Source organism: Pseudorca crassidens, chromosome 5, assembly GCF_039906515.1.
Source record: "Pseudorca crassidens isolate mPseCra1 chromosome 5, mPseCra1.hap1, whole genome shotgun sequence".
Classification (NCBI taxonomy): domain Eukaryota; kingdom Metazoa; phylum Chordata; class Mammalia; order Artiodactyla; family Delphinidae; genus Pseudorca; species Pseudorca crassidens.
In genome coordinates this window covers 142,470,522-142,484,599 of record NC_090300.1, presented here as the reverse complement: position 1 = coordinate 142,484,599, position 14,078 = coordinate 142,470,522, and the positions used below count along the sequence as shown (strand labels likewise).

At 44.5% G+C, this 14,078-nt stretch overlaps 1 protein-coding gene across 8 annotated transcripts in view; it reads left to right on the top strand.

Annotated features, from left to right (window-relative positions):
• ERG (ETS transcription factor ERG) overlaps positions 1-14,078 on the top strand; it is a 280,009-nt gene that overhangs the window by 230,808 nt on the left and 35,123 nt on the right. For all 8 annotated transcript variants that reach the window (XM_067739501.1, XM_067739500.1, XM_067739494.1 and 5 more), the window contains one exon: positions 7,333-7,484. In XM_067739501.1, the coding sequence (XP_067595602.1) occupies positions 7,333-7,484 (152 nt within the window). The remainder of the gene's footprint in view (positions 1-7,332; positions 7,485-14,078) is intronic.

Sequence of the window (14,078 nt, the reverse complement as noted above, 5' to 3'; positions counted from 1 at the left end):
TTTCAAAAACCAAAGCCCTAATTTTAATGTCTTGGTACATTTTTATAGGCACATTACCCCTTTTCAAAGAAAAGGATTATGGAAACAGCTAAAAGAAGCTTTTGTATCGGGCTGGGGTCCACTTAATCTTAAAAAAATTAGATGGACTACTTTCTCAGTGGTCCAGCTTCTGTCCTGGTTCTCAGTTCTGTCTTCTTAGACCCATGATCTGAGTCACAGGCATTCCCACTCTCCTCTCTGAGCACAGACACTTCTTGTCTGATTTCCTCACACTCATGAATGTTCACCCATCATCTCTGCAGAGCTTGCACCCGCTGAGTGCCTCAAGGAAGGTTTGGGGAGGGACATATGATGTTCAACTGTAAATCGAGGTGGCCACCTTTTTCTTAAACGAGACTTATCAAAATTCGTATGCATGTCCAAATAAACATTGCCGCCTTTAGCGTCTCTCAGGAGGCTCTGCCTTTGTCTGCACAGGGCTGGCCCTACTCATCTCACATCTGCCGCCCTATCCATGACTGTCTTCAGGGCCACTCCCAGGATATGCTTCAGAAAATACCCAATAGTGATGACCTTGAGTCTTCTGAGGGTCCATCCCATTAGGTGTTATGTCTGTGAAAGAGACCATTCGTGTGGAGTTACCAGGGGAGGTCCTATAGCATGGTGGTCAAGTCCTTGGACTCAGGACCCCAACTCTGTAGGTTCAAATCCCAGCTGCTCCACTGCTGGTCGTGTAACCTTGGGCACAACCTGCCTCCATCCTCTCTGCAAGTCAACTGTAATATTGCTGCTGCTTATTGGTATTTGACCTCGTGGAGTTGTGTGGATGAGATGAATAATAACAGCTAACGCATAGCATTTACTGTGTGTTAAGCACCATTTTGAATGTTTCACTATAACATGAATACATGAAAAGAGTTTGGAGCCATCCCTAGCATGAGTAAAAGTAGTCAGATACGCGCTAGAAGATGAAACAAATGAGGTCTGTAAATATTTGTTTGCCCACCATGCGGAGGCAAATTTGAATTTAAAACATATAACTTAGAAGACTGTGGAAACTGGAATATGTAGCATTCCATCTCTCAAGATTTTTTTCGGTTTTTAATCATTTATTTTTTATATTTTTGCACTCATGTTTCTGGTTGGCTGGTTCTTTCCAAAATCAGTGTCGAGAAGTGGTAAGCATGAAACGCTGGCTGAGGAAATACAGTCTCCCAGTTCCTGTAGCTGAAGCAGCTGCGAGCTGTGTGATTGGAGCATCCTGCTTTGTGTGTGGTATGTTCTCAGGTCTGTTATGGGATGCTGGGAAGGATACTGCTTGCCGCATCACCCAGTTCTCTGCAAGAGAAGCCACGAGAGAAACTTCTCTCAAGTTCCAGCCCAGGAAAAGCTTTGCTTCTGCTGAGTGACTGGTTCATATGTATCTTTCTGACACCTTGAATTGTCACAGGATAGATTCCTTTTTTGCTTTGGCAAGTAGGAAGTTCAGAGATAGATTGATGTTCTACCTTGAACAACTATAAATAGGAAGCTTACTCAATGTGCTGATTTTATCTCTTGGTTAATTGCTTTTCTGCCCTCATATAACCTTCACTTCCATTCCTTTGATCGTTTATGTCTTGTGTGCATTTTTGCAGTCCACCTCAAATGTCACATAGTTTGAGGAAGGACAGGGGAAGAAAGTATATTCAGAGCCACCACACATACACATAAATATAACTCTGGAGTTGCAGAGGGAGATGTTGGACTCTCCTCCTTAGAAAAATGTTAATATAAGCTAAGCATTTGTTCATCCAGGTAGCTTCTGGAGAGTCCTGCCTGGGGGCTTGGGAATGGAGTTTCCCAGCCCTCTGATTCTGTAACCCTACGAGAACCCAGCGGAGTTTGGCAGCATGTCTGACTTCTCACCTTAATTTAAATATAGTAGATTTTCCAATTTATTTGATATTCTTTGCTATGGTCTTTCATCATTAATTCATAATACTAGTATGTTTTAAGAAGTCAATGATCATGTTCTCAACTTACCTTAATTCTCCAAATGCTACTTAAGAGCGATTAATTAATTGAGGCTCAACAGGCCATCTTAGTTGGGCATGTGTCTCCAGTTATCAGAAGAAGGGCACCAACCCCCTAGCTTGTTCATAATGAAGGTTGAGGAGGTCTTTCTACATTATTTCTCTATTTCCTAGAGTGACTGCAATTACACCCAAGTGGCATGGAAATCTGTTAGATTGCTGCAGAGATTAAACTCCTGAAGTTGTGTGGTCCCAAGGATGTTTTAAGGGGCTTGGAGGCTGATACACCCAACTTTCTGGCACCCCAGCTGTTGTCCAGTGCCTTCCTGAAATTCTTCAGTCTGAACCAGCCTCCCCCTCTCAGGGCAGCCCCAGCCCCATGTGGGATTTCTCCTGCTGTGAGCGGTCTTCCTGCCTTCTCTTCCCTCTCACTGGTGCCACATACTGTATGGGGTTGTCAAGACCAGTGTTTTGTGGGTTATAAATAGAACCCAGACCTGAAAATGTGAATCTGAGAATATGGTTAAGACACAATCATTTTTTATTTATTTTATTGTTGTAAGAACACAACATGAGATCTACCTTTTAAACAAATGTTTAAGTGTACCTTATTGTTGACCAAAGGTACCAAGTAGTACAGCAGATCTCTGGAGCCTTTTCATTCTACTTGACTGAGACTTTATGATGGTTGATTAGTAACTTCACCACTTCTCCCTCCCCCAGCTCCTGGAAGCCAACGCTTCACTCTTTGATTCTCTGAATTTGACTTTTTTAGATACCTCATATAAGGGGGAATCGGGCAGTATTTGTCTTTCTGTGACTGGCTTTTTTCACTAAGTGTAATGTTCTCAAGGTTCATCCATGCTGTCATCTATTTCCAAATTTCCTTCTTTTTAAGGAGAATCGTATTCTACTGTATGAGTGTACCACATTTTCTTTATCTATTCATCCATCAATGGACATATAGGTTGTTTCCACACCTTGACTATTGTGAATGGTACTGTAGTGAAGCTAGAAGTGCTAATATCTCTTGCCTGATTTTAATTCTTTTGGATAAATAGGCATAAGTGGGATTGGTGGATCATATGGTTGTTTTCTTTAAAAATGTTTCAAGGAACCGCTATACTGTTTTCCAGTGCAGCTGTACCATTTTGCATTCCCACCAACAGTACGCGAGGGTTCCAATTTCTCTACATCCTCACCAACACTTGCTCTCTTTTGGTTTTTGTTTTTATAGTAGCCATCTTGACAGGTGTGAAGTGATATCTCACTGTGGTTTGACTTGCATGATCACTTTTCCATGCCCTTAAAAGATAGAGTCTTTGAGAGAAATATCTTGAACCATGCTTATTAGCAATAAAGAAATTGATGCCCCAAATAATAAGACAGAGAACTTTCATATTCACCAATTAATTACCCAGTTAGCAGGCATCTAATGAATTGCCTTAGAACTTTCACAGGAACTGTTAAAGAACACATATGTGAATACCAAGAATATCATATTTAAAGGGATGCTCTTTGCTATGTGCATTTCAAAGTAATGTACTGAATGCCGAAACCTTTCCCATGTTAGACTAGAGAATGTGGGATCCTCTGTTCTAGGCTTGGTACAGGTAGGATACCAGGCTGTTTGTGGGAGCTTCTCCCTGTGACTTCTCGGAATGCACGATGAAGGTAGAGCTAAACAGTGCAGTAAGCAAGGGGCAGGTTTCCGGTGTGGATCTTTTCTTACCACAGCTGGGCAAAGAGCTGAAAAGGCATTTATTGGGAGACTTTTCAATATACACTTTGCAATTCTCTGAATCACGTTAAGATTTCTTTTTCTTAAAATAGCAGTGTCTGAAGTCCATGAAAAAAATCCTCCTCCAGGATTTCCCTCTCTTTCTTATTTCCGTCTTTTTAGATACGCTCTGGATGGGTCACACATCTGCTGTGCTGGGGAGTGAACAGTCCAGGGGCAAGGATGGTGGCCTAGACTATGAATCGTGTATGTATCGCAGTGCACACCCTAAGCCAGAGTAACGTGTGGGGCAGGGCGTTCCTGATGCCTTTCTGAAATAAGGATCTGCTTTACTTTTTAAAGGGCCGCCATCCTAGCCATCTTAGCTTTACTGGGTGGGGCTGTCTGTGCGGGGGTTATAAGTGTGGCCAGTGAGTAGAGGCTGCCCAGCTTCAAGCCTCTGTTCTGCCTCCTCCTGGCTCTGAGACCTGGAGCAATTCCCTTCTCTTTTGTGTCATCAGTTTACACATCTGAGAAAGGGAGCTAATGCCAGCAGCCGCTGCACCAGGCTGTTCTGAGGATTGGTAACTGTTGAGCTCTCAGAACACAGTGACATATATATATGCTACTCTTTTGCTATTAAAATTTCCAAGAGAATAAACAAGGCGAATGACCTGGGGCCCCTTTAACCAGTATTTATTGAATACCTGCCTTGAGTCTCGTATGTCAGTGGCCCTATGGGGTGACCTCTCCCCTCTTTGAGGTTGGAGTTCTGTTAGATTTATTACTTAGATTCAAAAACTATTTGAAGTGATCACAAACATGGTTCCCTTCTGTCTTCCTCTGAAGCTAAAACAAAATACAGTGGAAAAAAGACAATTTTTTTTACTGAACTGAGGGTACAACGTTTGAAAATAGGGTTTCATTCTGCTGCTTTTTTTCACAATGAAAGCTGGCTGGAAAAGCTTAATGAGATGAATTATGTCTTCTGGTTATAAGATGAAGACAAAGTAACCATATTGAAGACTGCCCCTGTTTTAAATACTTACACATATTTTTGGAAAGCTCTGGTAAAATGCAATTTAATAGCTCATTATATCTCTGTATTTGATGAGGGATCTATTTTAATGCCATGGGAAAACTGATTTGTTCCTAGAGCTTTCGTCCTCAGAGATGGAAATTGAACAATTGAATTGTAAGAAAATGGGAGAGTTGGAACGTATGGTCCATAATCCCCCATGTTTCCTCTTTCTATAATTCTATACATCTCTTTGACTTTTAACTTTTTAGATGGATAACTGCCTTGCTGGAGAAGAAAGAATTTATGGTGCCTGATATACAGCAGGCACTCAATAAAAAATAGTCTAAATGGAGGAGTGAACGAATGAATCTGAACAGTGCTCATCTTAGATCTTACAGATGTTACTTGAGTGACACTCATCACCTAAGTAACATGTAAAGTCTCTTTCCTAAAGAAACAAACCCCTTTAACTCTCTTCCCTAGTAACTTCTCTCCTTGAGACCAACGGACCAAAACATACATACTCCACTCAACTGATGGAATTTTCCAAAGGGAAAGGAAACTAAGTCTCAAGTGAAGACATTCAGTGTTTTGATATTAGGATGGGTCTTTTAGAGATAAATGTTGGAAGCCAGGAAAAACAGCATCAAGAGGAAATAATGCACGTGTAGGCAGCATTGGAAATATAGAGGGTTTGCACCGTGGGAACTCCGACTGCTATTATTTTTAAATTTCCTTCATGTTAGTACAGCTGTGAGGATGCCATGAAACAGGGCTGTGTATTTCCAGGCCCATGGTAGGAACTTAGTCCTGGATGACCCCAACTATAACCTCCATGCACAGACATACCTGCTTCTTCCTCATCATCAGCCCTAAGCTCCCTCCATCAGCACCAGACATGTGCAAGGGATGCTGAGAACAAATCTGTATTTTCAGAGTTCCCAGACGCTGAACAAACTCTTTCCAGGGCCTTTGGTCTGCTCTTCCTGTCCACACCCCTGCCGTGGCTCTTGGGTCTAGAATGACCTTTTCCACCCCACCTCAGTGCTGCCCCGCCCAGAGAGTGCCCTTCTGCCTCAATGCCTCAGACCATCTCTGACTTGAAGGTCATGTCCATGCCAGGCCTATAGTTCCAAGATTCTGCAAATTGGCTGCAGAGTTCCAGCAAACAAAGTGTGGAGGAGACAAAGGAAGGCTCACTGGAGTGGAGCCCACAACCATCAGGGCCGCAGACATGGGGATGGAAATCTAACATCCAATGGAGATGCGTAGATTCCTAAGAGTATGAAGAATCCTGTGTTGGGTAGCACTTGAGAGGAAATTTCTAGAAATCCACCTTAGAAGACATAACCCAACCATCAAGATCCCTCAGAAAAAAACATTTTTCTGTTTCCTGGTTAAACTGCATTTTCTGTTTGGAGTTTCCCCATTATGTATGATTTCACCATGTCCAATAACTTTCCAGTCTCACTTAAAAATTTATATTCCCCTTTTTTCTTTTTTTAGAAAGGCAGGTTTGTCTTTGTCCAAGAGGCCATGGCTATCTTAACGAACAGCAGCCCTGTGAGCTGTTCCCCAAGGCCCAGCAGCTGACTCCTTTCTGCAGGCGCATAGCTGGTTCCCCCCCCACCAATCCTAGTCCTACAGGGCTGCTGGGGTCCCCTGTCCTTCTCCCTCCTCTGATCTTCCTGCCTGCACCTAAGCCAGGAACACTGGGGGCCTTCAAACTCTGTGTCTAAAGATTGGCTGCAGGGATTTGAAATTGAGAACAAGGATTTCGTTCTGAGGTTGTGAAGAGGCATGCGCTCTAGGATAAACCTTGCTGAGGGTCGTCTCCCAGCATCTGTGTGCGTGGCCTGTTTACAGTCACACGGGGAGAACAAGCGCCAGTTCCCTGCTCCTTGCAAGTGTTTCCAGTCAGTTGTCACGGAAGGGGGTTTGACACAACAGTTTCAGAAGGAGCTGGCTGGAGAAATAGAAGCCAGGTGGCAGCTTTGCTTCCCACGTGCCTGCCCTCTGCTTCCACTGAGCAGGGGCACTGTCTTAGTCTGCTCGGGCTGCCATCACAAAATACCATGGACTGGGGCAGTGGGGGGTGGGTGCTTAAATAACAGTTCTGTAGACTGGAAGTCAAAGATCAAGTTGCTGGCAGGGTTGATGTCTGGAGACAGCTCTCTTCTTGGGTGGAGGATGGCCACCTTCTCACTGTAAACTCAGTGGCAAAGAGGAGAGAGACAGAGACAGAGTGAGGTATCTGGTCTCTTTGCCTTCTTATAAGGGCCACTAACCCCATCATAGGGGCCTCACCCTCAGGACCTTGTGTAAACTTAATTATCTCCCCAAGGCCCCACCTCCAAATGCCATCATGTGGGGATTAAAGCTTCAAAATATAAATTTGGAAGAAACACAGCCATTCAGTTCATCACAGACACTGCATTTGTCTTTTCACAGTCTCCTCGCCCTTCCTCACACCCCTCCACCTTGCCCCTCCTTGCTTCTCTGGGTATCATGTGGAGACAGGGAGGAGGGCTCTGGGTTGCCGCAATAATGGAAGGATGTGTCTTCTTCCCCTCCAGGAACTCCCCCGATGAATGCAGCATGGCCAAAGGAGGGAAGATGGTGGGTAGCACGGACACTGTCGGGATGAATTACAGCGGCTACATGGAGGAGAAGCATATGCCGCCCCCAAACATGACCACGAACGAGCGCCGAGTTATCGTCCCAGCAGGTCAGAGGCTCGGTCAGCGACCCACGCCTTCCTAGAACTTCATTCGGCTCTCTCTTCTTGCCCTTGGCATTGGTCACCCTCCACTGCCTGGAGCAATGGTTGTAAATGGAAGCCGGCAGAAGTTGGTCCACCCACAGTGAAATGTTCACTGCTCTTGGTGTGTATGTGTGTGTGTGTGTGTGTGTGTGTGTGTGTGTGTGAAAGAGAGAGAGAGAGAGAGAGAGAGAGAGAGAGAGAGAATCCATGAAAAGTGACCTCTCTAAGGAAGAACTGGCTTTTCTCTGAGGTTATTTGGTGTTAAATATCCTTCCTTTTATGAGGTGCTATTTATAATAGAAGGTAGGCTTTAAAAGTTTGTTTTATCTAGCAAAATTAACAGTTGGGAGCCCTATATTGTTTGATCTCAAACTCTGAAATTCCAGCTATCACTGACATATAACACAGACTCTGAGAGCCAGAAAAATTCTTTACCAGAAGTAGTTCTAAACCCAAGCCAAAACAATGGCTCTGGATTTGAGGAGAATGCCAGGAATTTATTTATTTAGCAAAACTAAAGGTAATAGGAAGGATGCCTTAAACCTCCTCAGAGGAAATGCACTACACAAAACCAAAAATATCACCACAATAGCAACGGTGACAACTCAGTGGGTCCTGACTCTATATTAGGTATTTGGTGAGCGATGTGCAGACATAGAAAGTTTGGTGTCATGAAATCTTGGGAAATAGGTAGTGTCTTTGTCACAAGTGCCCTGATGAGGAAACTGAAGCTTGGAGAGGTCAGCCTGCAGTTAATAAGAGGCCGAGTTAGAGCTCAGGCCCTTCTGACTCCTTCGTTCTCTTCCTTTCGGGGGGGAGGGGGGGTTGGAATGAATCTCAGCCCCTTGCAGTAGCCCTGCCAGTTCCCTCCCATCACCCACTGCAGCCTCCTGGTCCCCCTCTTGTTCTGCCTCAGGGGCTGAACTGGCTGTCGCCTCAGCCCGAAACCCCCTTGGTTCCAGGGAGTTCTGTCCTTCACCGGGGCTCTGTGCAAACATCTCTTCAGAAGCCTTTCCTGACCACTCCATCCAGAGTCGCCCCCTCCCCACTCCACCCAGTGACTCTCAACCCCCCACCTGCTTCATTTTCCTTTATTGCCTTTATTCCCATCTGTCACTATAGTGGACATTTATGTGAAAGCTCTCTTATTATCTCCTCCCTCAATAGAATGTAAGCCCCACAAAGGCCCTACCTCCATGGCCAGGTGCAGTACCTGGTGTGTACTAGGTGCTCAATGAATATTAACTGAGGGAGGAATGGATGAAGGGGTGCCTAGCCACTGGGTAGTCCTGTCCGGGCTGCCCCTTGTTGCTGGAGTAATAAGAGGTGTGCATGGGTGAGGTTGGTGCAAACTTGATTCTCCCTTGCCGCAGAAGTCACCTCTATTCATCTCCATGAAGTGTGATGGCAGACGGGTTCAAATCCCCTCTGTGGCGTGATTCCCACCCCTGCCCCTCCTTCTGCATCAGGTCACACCCACTGGACTTCCGTTCCCGTTGCTTTCCGAACAGGAGAGTTCAGAGTGCAGAGTCCTTGGCAACACCTCTGACTTGGGTTCCTGGACTGGGTTTCTCTTCAGGGTTGTCACTGTGTGGCTTTGCAGCAAAATGATTTGATGCAGTTATAGGTACGAAAGGGATCATCCGTCCCTGATCTGGAAGCACATGTTGTAAGGCTTTTATAGGAGACAGTGGAGAGTCTCAAGTGTGCCGTATGAGAGGGACAAAGCTGGTTTTCGTGTTTCTTGAAAGACAGTTGGCATTTATGCAGAGGGCGTGTATTTGGTTTGATCATGGGAACTAAGCTGCATTCCTGAGACCCATTACTTGTTACTGAGACTTAGAACAGGAGGCATTTCCTGTTGAATGGGAAAAAACATGGAAGAGCAGATGTCCGAGATGCCCATCCGGGATGTGTGGTACCTAAAAAAGGCTTGAGAACAGACATGTGCCTGGAGAGGACTGGGAGGGCAGGGATGCTGTTGCCTCGGACACTGGCTGATGCTGAACGGGATGACAGAAACCCAGAGGATGTCCGTCCAGGCCCATCTCACCCTTTGCCTTCCTCCTTAAGAAAGTATTTTCTTCAGTTTACGCAAAACAAAGTCTTTTTAGTTCTCTAAGGTGAGAGAGTCAATCTGAGGAGAGGCCCATGTTAAAGATGCTTATCTGGGTTCCCTATAGAATCGCAGACCCACGAGCTAAGCCTGGTGCCATTATATCCTTTTAACTGACGAGGTCCTATTTCTGTCCTGCCAGCAATAGCCTTTGATGTCATCAATATCCTTTCCAGTAGGGCCAGACTCGCGGCTTCCTATGTGAAATAAACTGTTTAGAAAACAGGAGAGATATTTACATGGGAAAGAGGCAAAGAAGCAATTGAATCAAGTCAAAGCATCCACCATTTGTGATCTAGGTAGTAGGTGCTCATTAAATGTCAGTCAGTTGGGTGGAAGCCTGGTTGCACAGATTGGCTCATATTAAGTTTCTGTGTAAAGGCTGGTTTCATCTCCTGAAGAAGGTCCTCTTTCAGCTGTCCCCTCCTTTGGTTGCTTCATGCCAATGCAGAGGCAGTTATTCAGTTGACAGTGTTTGTAAGAGAGCTCCTTGTGGCTGGTTTTGCAAGTTGTGAGCCTTTCAGTTATTGGTCAAGCCTCCCGTGTGTGTGTTCATACACAGACACACAGATGAACACACACACACACAGCTGCGTTGCACCATCCAGAAAATTCCCCAGTGTAGAGATGGCAGGACGTGGGGACCACTCTGTCAGCTGCTGCCTCTGTACCTTAGGCCCCAGCTCTGGGATCCAGGCACCTCACTTGGGCACATTTTGGCTGTAGAGAACTCCGTATACTTAGGTAGAATTCTCCAAACCTGGTTCTGACTGGTTCATATAGTTCCTACTACTTAAACACATTGATTGGCACTCATAAGTGCAAATCAAAAAGATAACCAAACCCCCCCCCCAAAAAAAAACCCCATTATTTACTCTGAAGCACTTGCACCATCGATCACCTACATACTGACATTCATGTCCTAGATCTAAAAATGGTCCTGATACACACTGGCCTGAAGGTGGGTGTGTTAGCGAGAAGAAACAGCAGAACTTGGGGTATTGTCTGTGTTCAGATTGGGCTCTTGTACCTGAATTCCTCACTTCTCAAAGTTCCTGGTTTTGAGACTCACTGTCTTTAACTCAAGAGCTTTAAAGAAACTCATAAAATAACCCTAATGAATAAATGTATACCTTCATTGGATATATTTACACTCTCTCCTTGTTTCAAAATGGATTTAAGGAAGCTCACACAAATATAAATAAAGGAACAAGAAAGAATCCATATTCAGAGTAAACGGATAGAGAACAGGGGCTAAAGTAAGAACTTAACAGACGGTGAAACCAGGAGGGGGGTTTGTATGTTTGTGTATATATGTATATATTTTTAACGCAAGCTTTTAAATCCTGCACAGTTGCAGAAAGCGGGTGTTATTTGGGTCCAAGGTGTCAGCAGGCTGTGTGAAGATGCTTCCATCAATACATGCCTCAGTGTCCCTAGAATAAAAAGAAAACAAATGTGGGAAAGTGGCCCAGCTATTAATTCTGAGTCTAGGGAAAAATGGGTTCCTTGGTTTATTGTAGGCAGGTAACAGGGAAGTCACAAGAAAAATAGTCAGTAGAGCTGCCAGACATTCTGGGAAACCCTGGCTTACACCTGTCATCCTGGCAAGGTTGGTGATTGTGCCCCTCCCCCTCAAAGTGTAGTGGTTAGACAATACATCACACCTGTTCTTCCTTTCTTTCTCTCTCTTCCTCCCTTCCTTTTTTCCTTCCTTCCTTCCTTCTTTCCTCCCTCTCTTTCTTTCTTTCTTTCTTTCTCTTTTATCATCTATTCTTTCTATCATCTGTATATCTATCATTTATCTATATCTATCTATCATTTATCTGTCTGTCTCTATCATTTATATCTATGTATCATACCTGTCTGTCTATCTATCTATCTATTTGGCGTGAATATCTGTATATCTGGGTCTACATCTCAGGGGGTTGGGCTGTTTTCTCATGTTCACAGTTGTAGATCAAAGTATCATTCGGGGAAATCAGTCTTAATAAGAGGGGCCCTGACATGGGACCCAGTTAAATGGCTCTTTGCTGGCTCAGCTTAATTTGGAGGCTGACTGGGAAATGTTTCTCCCAAGTGTGACCAGAACCACTTGCATCAGGGTTCCCTGGGAGACTTATGATTTAAAAATGCCCATCTCTAAATTTTATGAATCCTGGCGTGGGGTTGAGGATTTTACATAGTTAACACATTCCTGTGTGATTTTCATAAATTATAAGGTTTGAGGTGCTCTAAGCTAGATAGAAGACACTAAATCAATTTTGCTTTCATACACCTTCATTATTTGAAATAAAGGCATCATTTAGAAAAGGAAGTTGGCAAAAGAAAGAATTGTCCCAAAGCTTTTCCCTTCAGATGTGTTTTGGGGGCTGTCGTCGGCTGGCACACTAAATTCTGTAAAGGTCCTGTATCAAGGCACTCAAAGGGAAATACAGGGCCATTGAAGGCACAAAACACAGTGTGAGAGCTGAGGAAGAAGCCCCGCAGCTCCATTCATTGGTGGCAGCGCTGAGCTCCATTCAGACAGATCAGATCAAGCGCAATACTCAGCCTTATACATTTTACTGTGCTCCCATCAACAGCCGAGACAACTCGGGGACAACCCGGGAATCTGACTTCCAAGTGGTGTTTCCAGTTCTTCTTCACCAAGGCTGTGAACACAGATCGATTTTTAGAAAGAATGGGTCCCCATTGTACAATGGAACTAATATGTTCTAGAGAACGTAAGTTTTGTGATGTCTGATGAAGCCTCTGCAGCCTCTGCAGCCTCTGATGCTGTCCCTCCGTGTGCCGGGTGGCCTCCGGCAGTCACTGTTATTTTTTTGGCCTTGACAGTATGCTCAGCGATGTGCTAACTGAGAGAGCTGGCAAAGAGTAAGGCACGGTCTTCATCCACTTTTCTTCAGAGTTGCAGAACGCTGACCAAAATGCAACAGAACCTCTGGTTTCAGCAGCTTACATCATTTTGAGAAGACTTTTCTTTTTCTTTATTTTTATTCCCTAAAATGGGTGCTAAGGCATGGGGCTTTTCAGACACTTCTATTTTTTTTTTTTTTTTTTTTTTTTGCGGTACGCGGGCCTCTCAACTGTTGTGGCCTCTCCTGTTGCGGAGCACAGGCTCCGGACGCGCAGGCTCAGCGGCCATGGCTCACGGGCACAGCCGCTCCGCGGCATGTGGAATCTTCCCGGACCGGGGCACGAACCCGTGTCCCCTGCATCGGCAGGCGGACTCTCAACCACTGCGCCACCAGGGAAGCCCAAACACTTCTATTTTTATTTTCTAAATATCCACTTTGAGCACAAATGCTCTTGGGAGTCAGAAGTCTCAGAGACAAAAAGTTGCCACGTTCATCTTTTAACTAGCTCCTTGTCTGCATACATTCATTCATCCATTCATTCATTCATCCATCCATCCATCCATTCATTCATTCATTTACTGAGCACTTAGAATATTCTAGTCACCAAGGATAAAAGCTCTTATGTGATTTAAAACCCCCTGTTCCTGGCCCCCAAACACACATGGCTAGAACTTCTTGTATTGTGTCTTCCTCAGGCCCTCCCTGCTGGGTAACTTCCACTCAATGCGTGAGGTATTTACTGGGTACTTGCTACTCTCACACCAGTCACAGAGGAAATGACCAAAGCCTGTGAGAAGCAGATAAGACCCAGCCACATGAAGTTAAGTAATTCGTGACAGCAGAGAGTATGATTAAGAGCTCAAATGAGTGATTCAGACATGTTTCAAAATAGCTGAGGAACAAGATGACTGTAAACATGACTAGTAAAGAAAAGCTTCCTTTGTTCCCTGATGACAAGATTTCTAAATCCCTTTGCAGCCTCCACCCTGTCCTGCCCTCCAGTCACATCATTCTACTCCTGTGCTGCGTTGTCACAAGTGTCCTCGCCCATGCTGTTCCCTCTGATGGAATGCCCTTCCTCTCTCTGCTAACAAATCCTTCTCACTTTTCAAGGCATCTTTGAAATCCACCTTGTCTAGGAAGCCATCCTTGATCTGCTGGCACCTTCATTGCTTCTCTGCCAACGTCTTACCAATTCTTTCATTGCCACACTTTATTTGGTTTTATACTATATTCTATAATGCATCTGTATACTGGACATAGCATTTAATTCCATGAAGGATTTGAGATGCCTTGTGAACTAAACTACTGATAATCATGTGAACCAAGCTACTGATCAGTTAGAAACTGATGTTTGTTTGTATGAGATCAGTACTAAGGCAATTACAAATATTAATGGAAAACCAAGGTCTCATGAAGGAGGAATGCAGCCATTTTGGCCACAAGCTTGGCCAATATGCTGTAGCTAAGCTTCCAGTATGGCTCTGAGCTTCCTGGTGGCCAGTGTAAAAAGAGCCATTTGGGGAATTAATGCCTGTTTTCAAAAAAGTTTCACAGGGAAGGCAATGTTTTTATTGGTGC